Genomic DNA, 22,234 nt, shown 5'->3' on the forward strand with positions numbered 1-22,234 from the left:
CTAGCGCCCAGCACAGAGCGGGTGCTCAGTAACCGACAGCTTCTTCTGGTCTTTTACTCCTACACCCACATGCGAAGATCTGGGTTTTTGCTGCTCCTGCTACCGTGTTGCCATTCACCTTTCACTGGCTGAACTCTGCCATTGAGAGTTTAAAACAACTTTTCCAAGTATTATTGACAAGTGATTTACAGGATCTGACTCTGAATGTCACTGGATATGTCATCACAACAGAAGAATTTGTAGAAAATTACTAACGCGGGTAAGTGTAATGACAATATTAGCCAGACATCGTGGCAGACAGGTGCTGTTTCTGCCCGAACAGCATCTATTCCTCCCTATTCTGGCAAAAAGTTCTACAATTTTCTCTTGAGGAAAGAACACTAGCCAAAGACGAACGTAAATCTTTAGAAACACATATCAATTTAGACTATTTTATATTTAAAACATCATTAAACTACCTAGAAAGTTAACTGACTCCTGACTCCAGTCTTGACTGGGTCGAGTGTGGGCACAGGACAGAAGGTGACCCAATGAGATTCAATCCTTAGACCTTAATCCTATTTTAAAGAAGCAGATGCTCACTTCCTACTGGGATTAGTGGCCACAGACATGAGTTATCCTGTCGTGAAGAGGGGCCATCACATAGAAGCAGCCTCTCACAAATGAAGCAACTGCGAAGATAACAGAACTGAGGGATGAAGGAAGAGAGACATCATTCGAATTCCAACCTGAAGGAAACCTGATCTTCGGACTTCTCTGTTCTTCAACCAAAACAAAGTTTCTTTGTTGCTTAACCCAGTTTGAGTTGGGTTTCTATCATTTGCAACCTAATAGGGTCATCACCATCATCACCACCACCAACATCGCCACCGTTTATTAACATACGGGGATAAAGCTTTAAATTTTTTCACTGCTAAAGTCAGCCAGATTCTCCTCAAAGCCCAGTGCCATTATTTACTATTAAAGTAATGACATAACACAAGGATTAAAGGATTTAAAGCACTTCAGAGGCACTTCATTCTTATAAATTTCATGTAAAGTAAGTAATGGCCACTATCATTTTATACAGAGGTTTAAGTGGACTCAGTAGCTAGGCAAGGACTAGGACAGTCATTTTGTTTATGGGCATGACAGCATGGGAACTTTTTAAAATTTTTTAGTTTTTATTTTTTTTGCGGTATGCGGGCCTCTTGCTGTTGGGGCCTCTCCCGTGGTGGAGCACAGGCTCTGGACGCGCAGGCTCAGCGGCCATGGCTCACTGGCCCAGCCGCTCCGCGGCACGTGGGATCTTCCCGGACCGGGGCACGAACCCGTGTCCCCCGCATCGGCAAGCGGACTCTCAACCACTGCGCCACCAGGGAAGCTCCAGCATGGGAACTTTTAAACTACAGTTATTGACAGACCATGATAACACACCTTCCTAATATGCCTTTCACTTGTTTAAAAGATGAAGTTAAACCTTATTAAATTATTTTGGTTAATTATACAGAATTTTCTCTAAAATGAGGAAATGGTCATTTGTCTCACACCACATAGACAGGAAATGGTGAGCATCATTTTTTTTTAATTCATCGATGGGGAAAAGACTCTTTTAGGTCATAGCTGCTTATAATCATCTTGCACATAAAAGCTGTGGAACATTTATACTGTACACAGCTGACCCTTAAACAACAAGAGGATTAATCCACCTATGATCATCATCGGCTCTCCACATCCTCAGCATCCACAGATCCACAGATGCAGCCAGCCGCGGACCGTGGAGCGCTGTCGAATTTACAACTGAAAAACAAGCACGGACCGTGGAGTGCCGTAGAATTTACAACTGAAAAATACTATAAGGGGACCTGCACCGCTCAAACCCACGTTGTTCAAGGGTCAACTGTAAAATCTCTGAGAAAGGTTTACAGACAAGGAGATCAGCTGAAAATGCATACATTCTCAATTGTTACATAAATGTACTCACCTCACTAGCCATTTCAGATGCACGTTTTGCTCTCTGAATATCAAGTACTTCTGAATTAAGTTCCATTCCTTTCCCTTTTATTTCATTTTCCAAATCTTTTTTATATTCCTTCTATGAGACAAGAATATTATTGCGTGAAACTTACTAGGAAACTCTAATTAATATATTGTTCTTTTTTTTTAACATCTTTATTGGGGTATAATTGCTTTACAATGGTGTGTTAGTTTCTGCTGTATAACAAAGTGAATCGGCTATACATATACATATGTTCCCATATCTCTTCCCTCTTGCGTCTCCCTCCCTCCCACCCTCCCTATCCCACCCCTCCAGGCGGTCACAAAGCACCGAGCCATATCCCTGTGCCATGCGGCTGCTTCCCACTAGCTATCTGCCTTACTATATATTGTTTTACATGTTTTCCAGAGACCACAGAAAGAAAATATTTCTAGAAAGGAATGAACCAGATTTCGGAGCATTCATGCTCTATATTTCCTACAGATACTTCATTTTCTTTTTTAATCATGCTTGAGTGGCTTTCAATATTATCAGTCTTTTTTCTTTCATCCTTTCCTCTCATATATTTTGGTACCATATTGGTGCCGTATTTTAAAAAGACATCTTCCCTTTAAATGGTGAGGACGATCTTAGGAATGCATGTTTCTTACTAATTATTTGAAGTATTTCTTTGAAAGCTGTCTATAAAATATGAATCATCAGAAGAACATAATTGGAAAAGAATGAAAAACTACAAAATCAAAAGGACTGATATGGCCAAAATTTTTTTAAAGTTTCCGTTTTATTCAAAGATTTGTAAAACCAAATAATTTCCTACAGATTGATAATATATAGTCTGAATTTTGCCCATTTAAATATATGTTAAGTAGATCCAAATGTCTTTACTAATCCTTACATATAACATGGGTTTTTTTGTGTGTGCTCATGAATTTCTTGTCTTCTTACTAATTGAATTATGAAAACAATATATATCTTAATCCAATTCAACTAAGCTGCCTTTATGACTAACTTGTCAGATGAAAGATGAGACTTCCTTTAATGATAAGAAATCATGTTCTAGTTAATTCTAGGATTCATTTGATGTTATTTTCTCTTTGTCCAGTTTAATCAAATTAGCCAGTACTCTGCTTAACTAATAGCCTACAAGACATTGTAATGACCTGCATGTAATTTTGGAAAGAGCTCTGGAGTCAAATGACCTGGATGAAAGTCAGAGTTCTTTCACTTATTAGGTCATGTGAACTTCAAGAGAACTTTAAGTAACTGAGCCTTGATTTCCACAGAACAAAATGAAAATAAAAGTACTTGTCCTACCAGTGTCAAGGACAATTGAGGAAATCAAATGAAATGAAGTATAAAATGATACTTTGAATACTTTAAATGGCAACAGAAATGCAAAGACCATAAAGTAAAGAATGAGAAGACAATTTAAAGCCAAATGCTCACACTTTCAAAGGGAAGTCACAATTTCATTAAGTTACTGAGTCTCTTTCTAAAATTAGACATCACTAGAACTTAATCAAAAGATTTTTAATCATTGTCTCTAGGCTTTTTTCCTACACTGATGCATACATTCTAGATCAGTAAGTCTAAAATAAGATTCACTCAAAAAGATAAATAAAAGAGACTGGCGATGGCGTGTATATTAAAGTCATCTTTTTTTTTTGGCCACACCATGCAGGATCTTAGCTCCCTGACTAGGGATAGAACCCAGGCCGCCTGCAATGGAAGCATGGAGTTCTAACCATTGGATCACCAGGGAATTCTTAAGTCATTTATGATTCTCAAAATAGATCTCACATTGTCATTTGTATGTAAATAAGAAAAAGATTCCCCTTTAAAAACTTCATATAAATGGTGCATATTTTTTAAATGGAAGACAGTAATAGCAGGGAGCTGCCACATGATCACCCTTCAACTTCAAAAGCTTTTACAGGATCTAGAAGTGAGAAGAGGTAGGGTAGCAAGGACTCTCTTCCATAAATTATATGCCTGTTTCAGCCCGGCATATATACAACAGTGAATCACATTAAATTTCTAAAAGCAGTTAAATGGTAAAGGCCAGTTGGCATTTGCTTATTAAAAAAGTTCATGATGATTCATGTCTGTGTAGGTAATTATACTCCAATTTATTTCACTGGCTTAAGACATTTCTTTCAGGAATAGTTTCTTCAGTTCAAAATTCCGGATGAAATGGAGTTCTCTAACGCTTTCTCTTAATGTAAAGAGAATCTGTTTAAACAGGGAATTGAAAGAGCTCCAGGTTACTTAGCAACCATTTTTTAAAAAAAAGAAACAAAACAAAACTTTTAAACTGTGAACATGCTATTTTTAATTGTTATATTTGAGGGCCTTAATATTCAACAAATTTAATACACTGTGAGCCAAAATGTACCACTAAGTTTGGGGTTTGGGAGGACGTCCTGCTGAGCATAAAATGAAAAATGGACAAGAATTCCTAGGTTCTATGTGCTAAACATTATTTTTCCCTACTTAGAACAAAAACCACTTATAAATGTACCATTTATCCAGACTGTCACAATAAGCACCTCATTTCTGATATCAAATGTCATGAGAATGCTGCAGTGCAGGGGAGGAACAGGAAACAATGGTTCTAATACATGTTCTTACAATAACTAAATTTGAGAGAATCAAGCTAGCCTCATCCATATTGAAAATATTTTTTTGAAAAACTAACTGCTATAAAGCTGTGAAACTACTTATAGAGCTTCTAAGCTACAACCCAAACACAAAATCAAACTATTTTTCAAGTTTTTCCAGGAAATCTGGGTAATTTCTTCCCTCATCTTTAAACGGAAATGTTAACACTTACCTGTTTTTAATGAAAATGGAAAACTCTATTAGTAAAGCTCAAAGTGAGGGAAAGAGTAATGGATGAATAACTCAAACACTGAATTAGAGAATTAGTAGAGAATTGTTTAGGACCTATTTCCTGGGTTATTTCTTTAAATGTCTTTTGTAGAATTGTATAGCAATAGTAGGATCATACCTCCTTCAGAAGGCTGGTGATGTACTTTACATGTAAAAACTCTGGAGTCTTGTCTAAATCCATCGATGACCTTCCTTTAATCTCCTTCTCAAAATCCTCTCTGTAAACTTTCTGTTAGATAAGACCACATGATTTTAAATTTAGAAAATATTAGTGACTGTTGAAAAGATAATAGAACAAGGGTTCCTGGAACAAAACTGATGTTTTTCGTATATAATTCTACCACCTCTGAATATTTTATTTACAGGAAAATAACTCCAACTTTATCATCAATTTTAGAATTCTACCAAACAAAAGCAGGCTCTTCAAGTACACCGGCTCCCTCTAGGAAAGCATTCTGAAAGGGGCTACTTAACATCTCAGACTCTGTTACTGTTTGACATCAGCCCGTTTCAGGAGGAGAACCAATACCACTGGCTATTTGACTGGATCCCCTGATTGGTCCACCCGAAAGACAGTGGATCCACCCACTGGAAGAAAATCTAGAGGCATGGAAATCCACTCAAACCAAAGGAGAATGAACGTTTATGTCCTCATCGTCCCTCTTAAATGTTAGTCTTATGTGAATTCAAGGAAGACCATTTCTGGAAATTCCGTGGTGGTTCAATGGTTAACACTTGGCACTTTCACTGCCGAGGGCTGGGGGGGGAGGGGGACGGTTGGTGGTGGGGGGTCAATCCTTTATCCGGGAACTAAGACCCCGCAAGCAAGCCACGTGCAGCCAAGGAAAAAAAAAAGACCATTTCTAAAATGTAATGGAGGCTGGAGGAGATTTTCCTTTAATAATTTTGGCATTGAGAATATTTCTCTACCATCTACGGAGTTGACATGAATCAAGTTACACCGTGAGGAGAATCTTATCTGGAACCTGATAAACTGTTCTTTGGGTAACGGTTCACGACCAGAAATGAAAGGAGATTGCGGAGGGCCTCAATCCGTATCCCCATCTGCCTGTTTGACATTGCCACCCTTTGGTTATTAGGCTCTAAATTCTACATTTGAGCTAGGCGTTTGAACATCAGTGGAAACCCAGGATTCATGACTCTAAAAACAGTCTCCCTGAATAACACAAATATGCGTCCATGTGAAATATTTATCAGACAAACAAGGGCCCAGAGTTTACCAGCTCAATATTTTATTCAAATTGCAACACAAAGATCATACAAATAAATAAATCCTGCATGAATTTATTCCTATTGATACAAAATGAAAAGCTATTCCCAGGATCATTATGTACATATTACAGGGATAGGTAACTGTGCACAGAAATTCTCCAAACTGTGAGGGAGGATAAGAGAATACACTGTCCCCTCCCCTACATTTGAGTTACACATGGCCATTTACCATTTAACAAACAATCCAGGAACAGCCATGAGACATAGATGTTCCATAAAAACTAACAGAGCTAATTAAGAAGAAAACACACTGAATTAAAGGAACTACAGACACACCAAAGAACAATGATGAGAAGGGGTCCTCTTTATGTGGAACTAACTGAGATCATAATTATAAAGCGGAATCTAGGGCATTTTGAGGCCAGAAATGACTCTAAAAAATGAAATACAAATATATGTACCTTTATTTATTTCTTATTTTTCACTTCAAAAGGCCCTTCTCTCAAAAAAAAATTATTTGACAGAAGTAACTCACTAAGGAAGATTGACGATGACTTGAACTCGCCAGTATAGGACTAGAAAATAGAAAAAAACACTGAAGTATGCTTTTTGTAGGAGAGCTCTATTTGTGGAACAGAAGACAAAGAACTTTTCAAAGCCAGATTTAGAGATTTCTTCTAGAAAACACACTGGCTAAACCTACATCTGGCATTAGAAGAAAGTGAGAGAAGCTTAGTTATGGGCTATAACAAAAACATTAGGGGCTTTTCCTGAGTTCATACTTAGCTTTACCTGTGGGAGGCTCTTAAAGAAGATGGTCAAGCTTATCCCTTAGGAATAAGAACCATCTTGTCTCTACTTCACTGGTCCTGCATTTAAAGACATCTTTCACATCCAACTTTGTCTAAGATTTTTAGATATATTATTTTTCTAGTATAAAATGTATCTGCCAATTTATACAGAATAAATTATAGAGTATAAATCTTTATAGTATAAATGTGGTTCAAAGATATTTTCCATTGGAAGATTTCTTTCTCCTCAAGCCCTGATGAGCAGAAACATAACTGCTGAGCCTAAAACTCTAATAGCCAATGGCTATAATTTAAGGGAAAACATGTCTCAGCCTCTGCAAAGGATAATTCTCCCCTAGTGACAATACCAGAAATCAGAATAGCAAAAATTGAAAGCCAATATTAATGAAAGACCCACACAGTCCACAACGTAAGTTAATTCCACAGCATATAATAAATGTATAACTACAGTTAAACATTAAAGCTGATTTACACCTTATGTCAGAAACAGCCAACCACTGCAGTGTACTTTCTTCCGGACCCACTAAACATTCTGAACCACTCTCCTGGTTCCTTTCAATGATAAAACATCAAATTTGCATTAAACAGTTGATGACAAAACAAAGGGACCCACCTCACTCTGCATCTTCTGAGCCTCCTTCGAAGCTTGATATGATGGTGTCTCAACAAATTCAAGCATCGATTTCCCCTTATTTTTCTCATACTCTTCTTTGTACTTAACCTTCATTGAAAAACAGTATAAAAGGCACATAAAGCTCACAAGCCCTTACACAAGTAGAGCAAAGTCAAATAAATATATGTGCAAAACCAATCACCCTATCTTCTAAAATCACACTCTTCTGGCCACTTAGGTTGATGACTGGGTTCTCTGTGGTTAATGATATACAATGAAAGTAAACAGGTAATATATTAAAAACCTTAAGGGGTAAAAATGATTCAGAACTAAACAATGTAGTTCTAGGACTTGTATAAGTATTTAGACAGCTGGGATATATAGATATGTATCATATACGTGGGGTTACATATGTATACACACATGTTATACACACAGGTATAGGTACATATATAGAGAGAAAGACAAAGAGATAGAGAGGCTGAGACAGAGAAAAAAGGAGAGAGAAAAGAGAGAGAGAGAGAGAGAGAGAGAGAGAGAGAGAGAGATCCCCGTGATAACTTTGAATGCCTAGCAGTAAATCATGAACAAGAAGAAAAACATAGCTGTGATTCTCTCTTTCTGACAAAGGAAAGACGGTGTCCTTTGGGACTGTTGAATTTTTCCGTAGACACTGAGTGAAACACACACACAGAGCTTTTATGTGACTTCTTTCAGTTTCACTAAGCATTATTTAATAATATAATAACATGAATTATTTATTTCAGTTACAACCAATTTCAGTTACAAACCAATAAATTTCGGTTTATAAAACGATCGATATTTTCTATCTCCTGAAAACAAAAACTAGAATTATATTCTGTAAGCTGTCAGAATGGCCGGCTTTTTTAGCAATATACCTTTTTAAATTAAATTCACAGAAAAGTTTTGATCATGATTCATTTCATTCAGAAATGTATTTTCATTAAAATCCTTAGGTATAATAATTACTTATGAAATTGGTTCTTAAGTTGTATTATAATAATAATTTTAATGGTAATTAAATCCAACAGAACCTTTTCAAAACTTAGAACTTTGTGGTGGCAGGAAATATAACAAATTTTTAAATTCCTATTTTTAGGAATACTTTTGTTTTAGAGAAGTATAATAGAATGATGGATGAGAGTGTGTGAAGTACAATAACACGTTATGTTAGGATAAAATTTTGTGGGGAAAACGAAATAAAAGTAAGAACACAAGAGAAAAACACATACATTTCCAAACCTTAAAGGAGAGCTGGTTTGTATATTTTTTAAATAAATGAAGGTGGATATCACCTCATTATGGAATTTATGTTCCATGGGATACTTTTAAAAGCGTGATGTAAAATTTTATCTTAATAGATGCTGGAAATAACATCTTTTGCAACCATTGAAATTCAGAACCAAAGAAAAGTTATCAACTTTAAAGTGTTCAAGAAAAAAGATATTTTTAAAGATTTCTTTCAGAGAGTACATAGAATTTCATAGTCGAAAGAAACATTAATGTAGAATACACTGGTAAGATAGTTTTTCCTTTTTAATACACTTATAATTGAACTGAGAAATTATAATGAACTTTGTGCCTGGAAAATTACTTCTGCAGCTCCAAATGACAAACCAGTACACTATAAAATTGAAATTATGAGATATGATCATCATTTAATTAATTAACTCATATATTATAAGTTTTAACTTGTGTATAGTAACTATAATATTATGAAATGCCTGCATATGAAACATGGTTCAAGCTTCCCCAGCCCAATAAATATAGTGTTTGAGATTTTTTTCACGACGCACATTTCTTCCAGCAGCTGCACATTCTTGATCCAGTGCCCGGCAGTGACTGTTACAGGGTCTGGGTTGGGGAGGTCTCATACCTGACTCTGGAGCATGGCATTGCCTTTATGGTGCAGGTGTTCCACAGCGTCCGTGTCAAAATGATACATGCCTTTGTTTTCCTCAAAAAGCTTTCTATACTCTCGCTAAAATAGAGAACATGAAAATAAAGTCAGAATAAACGAGGCTGATGAGAGCAACTAATACTTAGGAATGCAAACTGAAAAATGCAAGCCAACAAGAACTGCAAAGCTACCACCAGGCTCCCATGGCTGGTTGTACAGATTTCTGACCCTGCGCTAAACTGACAACACAAGATAGACCAGCTCTAGGTGGTCAATGTGAACAGCATCTAAAACACTGAAGAGAAGCAGAGGACAACTGGCTGTAAACACAATATAAAAGAGATTTGCGACACTGAGGAGTGACAACAGAAAACCCGTGACTTGTGTGAACAGGCAAAGTGGGCAAAATAAAGGCAACTCGTCCTGCCCTTATTCTAGAACAGAAATGTATTTAATTTCATCTACAAGAAGAGAAGGAAAGAAAAGAAGAAAGAACATAGGAACGGAAAGCTGGAGTCAGGAAAGAAAAATAAGTTGTATGCAATGGTTCAGCCCTGAGAAAGATTGGGGTTCATAAGGAAAATTAGAGGGTGAGAAATAATTCAACTAATTTTCCTAAAAGGAGAGGGTAGGAAGTGCCTGGAAGAGAAACTGAGGAATCTGGGTATGGTTGGTTGCATTTTTAAGGTGAAGAAACTGGATTAAGACATTATTTAGACATACAGACAAAAAGGTAAATTTGGGGCTTCCCTGGTGGCGCAGTGGTTAAGAATCTGCCTGCCAATGCAGGGAACACGGGTTCGAGCCCTGGTCTGGGAAGATCCCACATGTGGCGAAGCAACTAAGCCCATGCACCACAACTACTGAGCCTGCACTCTAGAGCCCATGAGCCACGACTACCGAAACCGGCGCACCTAGAGCCCGTGCTCTGCAACGGGAGAAGCCACCGCAATGAGAAGCCTGCGCATCGCAGTGAAGAGTGACCCCCGCTCGCCGCAACTAGAGAAAGCCTGTGCACAACAACGAAGACCCAACGCAGCCAAAAATAAATAAATAAAATAAATATATTTATTTTTTAAAAAAAAGGTGAATTTGGAAGAGACCAGAATGGATAAGGATGCCACATTTGGCAAGTGTAGGACTCTAAATACAACAGGCAGCAATAAGACAAAAATTGCTTCCTGATTTTTATCACTGGAGATTGGACACTTAGTTATTTTGCCTATTTGGAAGAGACTTTTAGAGGTAAATAGTAACTCTCAAAGACTTTTAGAGGTAAATGGCAACTCTCAAAGACTCACGTCTACAGAGACTTCAGCTAAAGTTTGTTGCTCCTAAGACAATGAAGATTTCGGTGAAAGTGGCAGAGTGAGGGCGAGGTAAGCAGCATCTGAAAGGGAGCAGGAAAGAGCTAGGACATTTGGGTCTTAGGAGATGCTCCGTGATCTGAGAGTGAAGCAGGAAGAAGGCCCAGTGCCAGGGATGGGAAGGATGGAAGGTCCAAGTGGCCTACACATGAAAACTGCTTTCCCTGGGGACGCAGCAATGGTCAGCCAATTAGGGAACTAAGACATGTGTCTCCCCAAACTCTAACCAGAATACATTAGGGAGGATAGCACCCCCAGGAAGCTCATGAAAATGTTCACATAGTACATCTTGACGCAAGAGAACAATCTCTAAATAAATTTTGGCTTCTCTACTAATTTTTTTAAAAAAAGATAATTTCAAAGAATAACAGTATACTTAGAGATGTTATAATTTGATTACAAGTTATTTTATAATATATATTTATAAAATAGTTATGAACTGAATGTAACAAGCTAGGATACATTCCATTACTAAGTTAAAATCCAGAACTAATAAAGTCTGGGATAACGGGTATATACTGAGAAAAGGTCGAAAACTACTGTCCCTAACTCAATGATCTATTGTAGTTACAGAGAATTTCAGAAACTCCTATTTTAAAACCAAAACAAAACCACCCTATTTGAACTAAGATCTGTAAAAGGTTACCAATACTTGTTTTTTCTTATATAATAGTCTCTGTTGCCTCCTAGTGGGAATTATACAGAGTAACACAATATATATTTTTTTAATTTATGCAGTTATAAAAGAAACTGAAAGCTAATAGAGCTCTATTTTCCAAAGGAAAATGTTCTCTCAAAAATTTAATCAGTATGGCTGTAAAAACTCATAAGGCACTAATTTTACTCTACACACTACAATTTTTAAAATTATGATTTATATCAAAGACATTCAGAGGTCTTTAAAAAAAACAGCCATTTATAACAAACTGACAACTAATTCTGGCAGAATGTCTGTTTAAGCATTCCCTTACTCAATCTTTTATTAAAATTAAGTTGCCTTTATAAATCAACAAAATCCCAATTCTCTTTACATTAAAATTTAAAAGAAGGCAATTCTGATGTACAATAAATTCGAGCCAGTGTAACATCGTGCAACTTTAATAAGTAGAAACTTCAGAGTAACACCTTTTTTGGCTCAAACTTTCTCTTCCATGAAGTAACTGTTCAGTCACAATTCTATGACTGAACAGGAAAAAAATCTATAATCCAGGCAAAAGCAACCCGAATGAAGGTTTAAACTTTATAAGTGGTATATAAAACAAGTGGAATATACAAATTTGGTGGGTTTTCTCTGTTGAAGAGAAAATAGAAACAATTACTATTATTGCTTTTCACCACTATTATAAAATAAAGGTCAATTTTTTTTTTTTTTTTGCGGTACACGGGCCTCTCACCGTTGTGGCCTCTCCCGCTGCGGAGCACAGGCTCCGGACGCGCAGGCTCAGCGGCCATGGCTCACGGGCCCAGCCGCTCCGCGGCATGTGGGATCTTCCTGGACTGGGGCACGAACCCGTGTCCCCTGCATCGGCAGGCGGACTCTCAACCACTGCACCACCATGGAAGCCCGAGGTCAATATTTTTAAAAAGAAATATTGCCTATGAGTGGCATGCCTTTTTTCTAGCTACCAAATTTTTGAATTACCACCATGATATTTTTGTTGGCTTATTTACACATGAAACCTTGTGTCCTAAGGAAAGTTAACCGAAATAGGGATGAGAAAGAGTCCCAGGTCAAATGCTACTGCAATGATCAAACTGGATGAGCAAAGACTAAACATAAAGAAAGCAGAGGCTCAGAGCACAGAAACATATTGATTTTTAGAAGCATACCTATGAGTCGTGGCAGAAAATGTATAACTGAAACAGAGCCACTCAAGGAACAGAGGCATGTGTGCAGAGGAGCAGGGGATAAGCATTGAAATGGCAGGACAGCATGAATTAAGCATCCAGGGACTGAGTCTAATTCTGTGCCTGACAGTCTCCCAACCTTCATCCCTGCTCAACAGACAGGAAAGAATAATGGACTGCTTTTCCTCCAGAGACCAGTGATAATTAATTAATTAATTAATCTCCGTGAATACAAATTATTTACACGCAGATTACATTTCAAGAAGAAAAGAGGATTACAAAGTAATGAACAGAAGTTTCAATATATCAAAGCCAAGTGTAGACATTTTTAACCTGAACTGAAGCTGTTACCTCATTATTTAATGGTTTGGGAACCAGGTTTTGACTACAGATTTTTCTCATGCATGACCATGGGTACATCTCTTGAAGATGACTGTTTTCGCTTTTTCACATTCTTTGCCAACATATCAATACTTTTCCATCAAATCTGTGCCTGATCCAAAGCAGATATATGATAAATTTGGATAATTTTTGAGTAATTATTAAAATAGGCATAGAAATAACTTGAGGTCAAATTAGAGTTCATCATCACCGTGGGCTATTCTGAGATGTAGGAAATACAGGCACAGGTGAGCCAGGGTCATCAGGAATGAGAGCCAGTGAAGTCAGGGTTCAGACGCACTGCGTGCTGGAAACAGCATGTAGGAGCTGAGCTCTGAGGGAATGGACCACTTGGCAGTGGACACAGATATTTTCATCAGGACATGAGGAAATCACCCTCTCCTCCTAGTTGTGCTGAAGAAAACATCGAAACCTTCATACGAGTAAAAGTATAGCATCAACACAAACACCCTTGATATTTATTTTTAGAGAAGATATAATTTAGACTAAGATAACTTTTATGCTACTTACTGAATACCAGACACTCTGCTCTGGCCTGTACAAAATAAAAGATCCCTGACTTCCAAGTGGCTTCAATCTACTACAGAGAAAGAAAGGGGAAGGAGAAAGACAGAAAGGACGCTCGTACAAACACTTGGAAGGGTAGCTGTTCAACAAGAAAGTTTGTATTCAAGAGATATTAAAGAGCTAGCTTTGTAAAGCGACAGCCTGGGTGGGAATTTAAGCAAGACACTAGTTTTCATTAAGTGAGTTACTGAGGGAGGAGTGAAGGCCGGGTCGCCTAAGGAAGCAGGTGCGCTCATGAGCACTGCAGACACATCGGCTCCAGAGACACACACCTACAGTTGTCAACAAACGACCACTTACTCCGCTGAGCATTTTGCTGGTTTTCAAAGCGTGGTTTAAAAACAAGTTTGGGAGATCTGAAACTGGATCATGCATATTTTGAATGTCTTTCTTGTACTTCACCTATGAAAATAACATGGAACAAAATACCATCTAGGAGAAGAAAATATTACGCTTTTGCATTATGGCCATTATTATTTTAAACACAACAAAGTATTATTTAACGGGAAATTGACAAATGAATTTACAAGGAGCCACTAGATGGTGCTCATTTACTACGGAATGGATAAAAGAAAACTACAGGGACTTGAAAATATTTTGGTAACTCCTTTTGTTTACTTGGTCAGAAAGGGTGATGTTAACAGAATCAAGTAACTTTAACAGAAATTCTGCTTGCAGAAAATGAAGAAAATAGAAACTTTACTCTTTAGAAATTACCACCATCTTTCTATTATATTTTGTGTCTATCTTAGAGCTTCTGGTGGTTTTCATCCTATTACTATATAGAATGTTTCTTTTCTCTTTAATCAGTTGCTTTGGAAACATAATAATATTAGTAATAATAATAATAAAATGTTAATAATAGAAAACATCAAGCACTTACTGTGTAAGTAAACAAGTAAAAACTTTTCTGTTTAAACACTTTATATGTATTAAGTAATCTCCACAATCCTAGTAGGTAAATACTTTAAATATCCCCATTTTACAGATGAGGAAACTGAGGCACCAAGATGAAAGCATAATATTAAGTGGTGGAGCAAGATTCAAATCCAGGCAATTGATTCTAAACCTTGAGCTTTCAGTACTGTGCTCTAGGTTCCTTTAAGTATATCCCAACTCTATTTGCTTTACATTTGTATACACACAAAAATAATCAAATAAGAAAAATAAATCATTATGATATTCCCAAAGGTCCTAAAAGACAGAAACACCTAATTCAATTGCTGGTAACAAAAGCTGGGTAATGAACACAAATTACAATACCTTCTAACCATTAATGAAAATAAAATATACCAAGTCCCAAGGATACGACAGGAGTTGAAAGGTTTAAATGCTCTAACAAAGCAACAGTTCAACAATAGTCAAACTTAACATTTAAAAAGGTACTCTATACATCATTTAATTATAGCAAAGTAATTGATTTCTTTCCATGTTTCTTTTTTCATATTCTTCCTAATTCTCATAAAAAATTAAGACATCTTTTCTTATAAATTGAAACTTTATTTTTAAAGACATGAAATGAAAACAAAACTTACGAAGAGGTATTTCACAGAATTTACATAAGGGATAAGAAAGAAATTGTAAGCCATCTCAAGTACAATTTCTGGAAATTTCCTTATGATAAACTACTATGCACCAGGTATACTTTACAATATGCACAATTTCATGCATAATTACATGAGTGAACTATTGTCATAATCACTAATTTATGATACGACACACTACTTTTCTGAAAAACTATATAATCTATTTCTATTCTTGATCGGCTATACTAGTTTTATTAGCAATATTGTTCCTACTTATTAATTAGTTAGTAATCAGTAACCATTAATAGTAAATTACCATATGAAATTTTTCTCAGAAAAGCTTCAGGAAAATATGCTTCAGCTTTTTCTAAAATTATTTGGAAATGACATGATCTTGATTAAGTATCACAAGTACCACACAGCCAAGTCCGACAAAACAAGAATCAAAATATACTGAAAATAATCTTCTGTGAATTACAAGTCAGGAGGCAGAAAGTAACTTACATTACTCGCCAGGGCAGTGGCCAGCTGACTTTGCCTAAAAGAAGCACTTTCAAGAGGATTGTAATGATGTTTCTTATCCTTCATTTCATTATCAAATTTTTCTTTGTATTTAACCTTCCATAAAAGAAACAAAAAGGATAAATTAAATAGCACATTTACCTTTAAGCTTTCAAAGTAACATGTTTGATTTTTAATTAGATCAGATAAAAGCTACCTTAAAAATGTATGATAGCAAAAGTTTAAATTCCTGGTATTTCCTCCCACACTCCCCCACCCCCGTATAAAGCTTAATTAGGCATAAAGGGTTTTTTTAAATTAAAAAACACCTCTACTTGAACATGGATCATAAATGCAATTAGGCATGAACTCAAATCCTATTAACAAGAATTATATACTAAAATCTGGGGATTTTTAAATGTCAGTTTCCACTTCTGCATTCCTAACATTTATGATCAGTTAGAAATCAAGACCACAAATGTCTTAACATCTACCACATTTAGAAAATGGGTCCTAAATCTCAGAATTTGAATATTAATTTTCCTAAGAGAATTATTCCAAATGCAGGACATAGCTCATACCATGGCTTTTCTCATCATTTCCCATTTGTTCAAAACCTCATTGTTAGGGATTACATTTTCTGAAACATCCTGGGTCTATTTAATGTCATTTTTCATTTCTCTGCTTTAACTCCACAATTGTATTCAGTGGCAGAACCATCTCCAATCTTCACTGTGGATTTTTTTTTTTTAAGTAGTCTTAAGGCAACCAAAAGAAGGATTATCAACTTACCGTGTAGAACTATATTTTTCTCCATGAATAGAGAAATATGTGAATGTATGTTATGATAATTAATTAGAATATATATACAAATTCTTTACAAAAATAAAACAAAAATAGCTAGTCTCATTTCACATCCGCTTTTATTCCTGTAGGCAGGAAAGGATGCACAAATCTTAAAAGCAAAAGTAAGCTCTTTTGTCTTCTTGTAATATTCTTTATTATATAATGATTCTTACACTATTTTGTTTTCTTACAACATTCAGACTGCACCTGTATTCTACATCCTAAGCTCTGCCTTGCAGAAACCTTTACAAAAAAGCAGTTTGGGAATGGCTCATGTTACCTCTTTTAATCTAGTGTGTATTGGGGGATGGTCTCCCTCAGGGACACATGCCGCGTACCTACGAGTGGGAGCTTGTGAAAACCCTGGTGGGAACACATTTGGAAAATATGTCAAGATGGTTCACAGGGAACATCTTCTGTTGCAGTTCCATTTGCTAATAATAACTTCTGATACTCAGTTTACCTTATAAATCCAAGCAAAATGTCATTCATTCTAATTAACAGGCAAGGTCTCCCTAAAACAAGAAAAACTTTGATTTTTGAAAATTATTTTATCTTGAAATCAGGGCCAACATCACCAATGGAATAAATTTAGACCTCCTTTACTACTTTCCACAGTAGCTGGCACCAAAGCCAAGAGTCTCCCTACCTGGTCCTCCCCTAAACACACAATGCCACTCCTCAGCACTCCTCTGCTGTGGCATTTTCCACAGTATTCTTAGCTGTGTTTTTGTCTCTTCTAGGTTTTAGTGCCTGAAAGGTATTCACTTAATGATGATAGTAGATTCTCTGAACTGACTTTCCCTAGAATGGCACTCCTGATTCAGCCAGATTCACCAACACTTTCCACCTACTGAGGAAAACATGCTGCCTGATGCCACAGGGCCGTGAACACTCTCAGCCCGTAGCTGTTTCCATCTAATCAACTGATTCTGCTATGTAACACGGGCTTGCATCATTTCCTGTCAGTTATTCACAGTTCCCAACCTCAGGCACCATGAGTATCTTAGTTATGTATTAGCTAAAAGGCAAAACTTGAGCACAGAAAGCCCACCATACTGTCTTTTTACCCACCCCTGGGGTTCCCAGCACAATTACACTAAGCCCAGAGGCAACATGGAAGGAAGTGTTACTTGGAAATTAACCTGACACATTCTCATCTGTTAGATAACCTGGCAGCATTTACTCTTTCCAAGTAAATGCATAATTTCTGAAAAACAATAATCAGTCTACACTGTAATGATTCCTTCCTTCCTCTATTCATTAAACGTTGAGCCTGCACTGGGTTCCTACTATGAGTTAGGATGAGTTCCTACCTGAGGTTGGGAATGCTGATATGACCCTGACACACTCCATCAGGCTTGGAGTCAGTAATGTCTTCCAAAAGCAAACCTGATCAAGTCACATACATGCTTAAACTCACTTCTTATTGGGCTTAGCATGAAGACCAGGATCCCAGACATGGCTACAAGGTTCAGTGGGACCTGGCATTCCCAGCTCTCCAATCTCCCCTTTAATTTCTGTCCTCTGGCCATCCTCGTGTTCTGAAGTTCCTTGAACATGCAGCATGTGCCCCTCTCTGGCCTTCCGTATGCTGTCCCCTCTGCGTCAGATTAATTTCCAAGTAACACCCCCCTCCGTGTTGTGTCTGCTCCTAGTGTAACTGTGCTGAGAACTACAGGGGGTACAAAGGCAGTCTGATGGGCTCTCCGTGCTCAAGGATGATATGACCTATTTTTGCCATTTAGCTGATACATAACTAAGACACTCACGATGTCCGAGGTTGAAGAATATGAATAATTGAAAGAAAACTTGATGGAAGCCAGCACTGCTCAGCTGGATTAATTGACTAGATTTAAATACTTCAATACAAACAGAACCCTGCATTTTTTCACCTGACGTTTTACAAGACACACTTTTAGTAATACTAACCTATTATTAAAGGTGAGTTTTCCCTGGAAATATAAGGTTAGACTATTTTCTAAGTTTTGGACATATTTGAATTATCTGTGTATGTCTGCTCTCCCATTAGACAGTGAGCAAGAAGTAGATTTTTATTCATTTTTGTATCCCTAGTGCCTGACACACTAGTGCTTTGAATGGATTTGGCACTTAATATATGTTTATTAAAGAAACATATAAATTAAAGGGAAAATGATAAGCAATCAACTCTCTATTAGGACTCAGAATGAGTCATACCCTGAGGGAGGTGTTGGAACTATATATAATACTTCTCTAATTTCCCAAGTCTGTTCCCCCAACACACACCCTCCACAGTCATTGATAAATTGGTTTGAACAACATCCTATTAGGAAGAAAAAAATGCAAAAGGAAATGAAAAACAATAGATATAAAAATAACATATTACATCTGTATCATACTTTATAGTTCCTGCCAGACTTTTACTCATTCATTCAAGAATTATTTATCTAACGCATACTCTACATCACTTATTATGCTGAAGAGTTCTATACTGAAGAGATTTGGGAATCAGGCGGTAACTGTCTTCAAACATTTGCAAAAACAGAAAAATAGCATTTGTTCTAGTACAAAAGGTAAAGCTCGTATTGATGGGTAGGAGTTGTAGCCAACGAGATTTCTGCTGGTTATAAGGAAAATGTTCTATCAGCTGAGCCGCCCACCAGTGGGACAGCTTTCCAGTTCTGTTTTCCCCTTCTGCTTTCCTGCTTCAAATCACTGCTTCCTACCTCCTCCCAATGTTCACCTGAAAAATTTCTACACATCTTGCATCTGCCCAAATGTAACTTCTTTCTGAAAGCCCTCTCTGACCCTCTAAACTATAATATTTACTGCTGATATATTTTTGAAGCACCCCAAATCTACCTGGTCACTCATCACACATTGCTGCAATTACCTGCAAAACTGTCTCTGGTGTTGGTCTTCCCCATTAGACCCTGAGCTTGGTGAAGGCATGGGCTATATCTGTTCTGTTCACCCTTGAAAATCTAACCCCCAAGCATAGTGTCTGGCATGTAATATCTGGTTCAGTAACTGTTTTGTTTGAATGAATAAGTGGATGGATTACACTGAGAAGGGATTGTTTCATTGAAAAGCAGGACCAGGTAACTTTCATGGTGTCTCCAAATTTTGCAATAGCCGTGTAATAGATCTTTATGAGAACTTTATTCTTAAAGATTTCTACCACCGTTATGCATTGGGCTACACACCCTAAAATTTGAATTTTAAAATGCTGTCTAACCTTTCCAGGTTATTTCTGTAGCATGAGATTAATTATTTAAAGTATATCTGTCATTCATGTACTTCTAATGAGTTTAATAATAAGCGAAGTGTTGTGAAATTTATCTTATTTTAACCTTCAGAACTCCGTGTGATCTGATTTAAAAGATACCTAAAGAACAAAAATGCAAGAATTTCCCTCATTAATTAACCAGAAAGTAAAATAACTGAATTACATAAAAAGTATATTTACCAGACACTGATACCAACTGTTTCTTATCTTGCTGTAAGGTTTGCACATAAATGAACTAAGAAAATAGCCAAGTAGTTTGGTTCACTCACTGGTTCACTCACTAACTTCACATACACACCGAACATTCTATCCTACTTTTAACCCACAGTTCACACATCTGAGTGTCCACCTGCTCACGCACACTCGCTTCTGCTAAGGGATCAGGGTAATGCTTTCCTTTCATTATAATGGGTGACTCAAGCATGGAACAAAGCATCTTCCTTCCAGTTTTAAGACCATTTGAGACAAGAGGAAATAGGTGTTGGGTGACTTTGCTATGGTTTTAAGGCACAGTGTTACCCCTTACACCTAAATCAATCACTGGAAACAAATGAAAAGTTATACCTGTGACTGATTTTACTCACATTATGAATATCATATCTAAAAGTTAATGACTACCAACTTTTTAAAAAATATAGGTTAGGTATATGGGCTGAAACTCCTAAAAGCTTTTATAAAGAATTTTAACAGACTTAGCAGAACTTTCAGAGGTACACACTACAGAAAAACACTAGAACTGTTCAACCGCAATGACAGAACTTAAGCTAGTTCCTCATAACCGCATCTGAACAGGGCTGTGTTTCAAGAGTCAAAGCCTGGCTTCCGATCTCCGTAGTTCAAGCTTTCAGCACAAGGAGTGCTGGGCTTGGTGACATCACCTGTGGCTCGGTTTCACAAAGTGCCAGAAAAGCAGGCAAAAAGCAGACCCTGAACGAAAACCTTTCATCATAGTCATAGAAACACATGCCAGGAAAGAAGTGGAAAACTGGATAAGTGCACTTGATTATCAGGGAAAGTGAAAAGTAAACAACAACACAATGCCACACATCCATGGGCATCAATGCCCTCCAATTTTGGATGAAACTGAACTAAAAGCTGTTGAGGAAGAGAGTAAGAGCGGATTTTTATGTAGAATTCATCATAAAATCGATGTGTTTAAGTCTGAATTTTACCCCAAATATACTCTGTCCTCATTTTCATAATAAAATAATACCTTACTGACTTTGAACCAAATGTGAATGATCTAGAGAAATTTGTTTAATCAGTCTCTATGTAATGCTTGAAAGCCTAATCTGTGCCATGAACGCCGTTAAACCCTGTCCCCACAGAGCCTGCTGAGTGGTAGAGAACAGATGTTTAAAACACACACATATACATTCATATGACTAATATACATGTGTTAAGAACTATAAAGAAAAACAGAATAAAGGGGAACAGAGCAATATAATTTAAATCAGCAAGTCAAAGACGTGACATTTAAGCCAGAAGTGGGGTGGAAGGAGGTTGGAAGGGAGATTGCTTGCCCAGAAGGGAGAACGGGATATTCTCCAAACCAGTTAATACCCCTTTACAAGTTAAGGACAATACTTACTATTAAATTTTAACATCAATCGGATTAGTAATTTTAGGTTTAAAACCCTCTCTTACCAATACATCAAATGCAATTTTAGAAGAAACACTAATTACTATAAATACAAAATTTTCTTTGATATTATAAAACTAAAGGAATTCCATTCATCACATAGACAAATTCGAATTCATAAATTAAGATGACCTGTGAATATGAAAACAAAATAACCAACTCTTAGAAGAACTTTTTTAAGATGATGACTTCAATAATTACTGCCCTGATATCTGAGATACTTATAAATACACCCATCTCTTTATCTTAGCACATGAGATTTCACTTTCACTTTTCACTGATTTTCTTTTAATTACTTGACCATAATTTTATGTGCCTCCTAGACTTTACAACTATGGGAGCAAAGCTATTGTACAAGTTAACATAGGAAGAGTTTTGTTTCCATTACTTTTTCCGGGTTCAATCCCACAGAGCTCAATTTCCAGGTAAAATGGGGGAATTGTGCCTCTCACTTTCTCTTTCTGTCTATTCATCTGGGGTGTCTTATCTCTCCACACCATGGGCACTGCCCCGTCATCGCCTTCCCTCTCACAATCCGGGTGCTCTCTTACTCTTTCTGTTCTGCATCTTGCATCCTGCCCCTAGCTTCCCAGCTTACTGCATTCCTAAATTATTTCCCTTCTACGTATCTACTTGCCTTCGTGGGCTCCTATATTCACAATCTCATTAGCTTAGGAGCAAGAGAATACATGATCTCCAAAGTTGTCAATAAAAATAAGAAACTACACTTTCTGCCTTTATTTCTAATCAATGCACCTGAAAATACAAATGAACATACCCAGTTCATTCCAGAAGTCCTATATATTCATCTGCCC

At 36.9% G+C, this 22,234-nt stretch overlaps 1 protein-coding gene across 1 annotated transcript in view; it reads right to left on the reverse strand.

Moving 5' to 3' along the window:
- NEBL (nebulette) overlaps positions 1 to 22,234 on the reverse strand; it is a gene marked incomplete at its 5' end in the record, with an annotated part of 104,593 nt that overhangs the window by 47,463 nt on the left and 34,896 nt on the right. Inside the window, 6 exons of the mRNA XM_082647565.1 lie at positions 1,964 to 2,074; positions 4,989 to 5,099; positions 7,529 to 7,636; positions 9,426 to 9,530; positions 13,934 to 14,035; positions 15,664 to 15,777. Coding sequence (XP_082503691.1) covers positions 1,964 to 2,074; positions 4,989 to 5,099; positions 7,529 to 7,636; positions 9,426 to 9,530; positions 13,934 to 14,035; positions 15,664 to 15,777 — 651 coding nt within the window. The remainder of the gene's footprint in view (positions 1 to 1,963; positions 2,075 to 4,988; positions 5,100 to 7,528; positions 7,637 to 9,425; positions 9,531 to 13,933; positions 14,036 to 15,663; positions 15,778 to 22,234) is intronic.

This window comes from Grampus griseus (assembly GCF_964374135.1).
Source record: "Grampus griseus genome assembly, chromosome: 2".
NCBI lineage: Eukaryota > Metazoa > Chordata > Mammalia > Artiodactyla > Delphinidae > Grampus > Grampus griseus.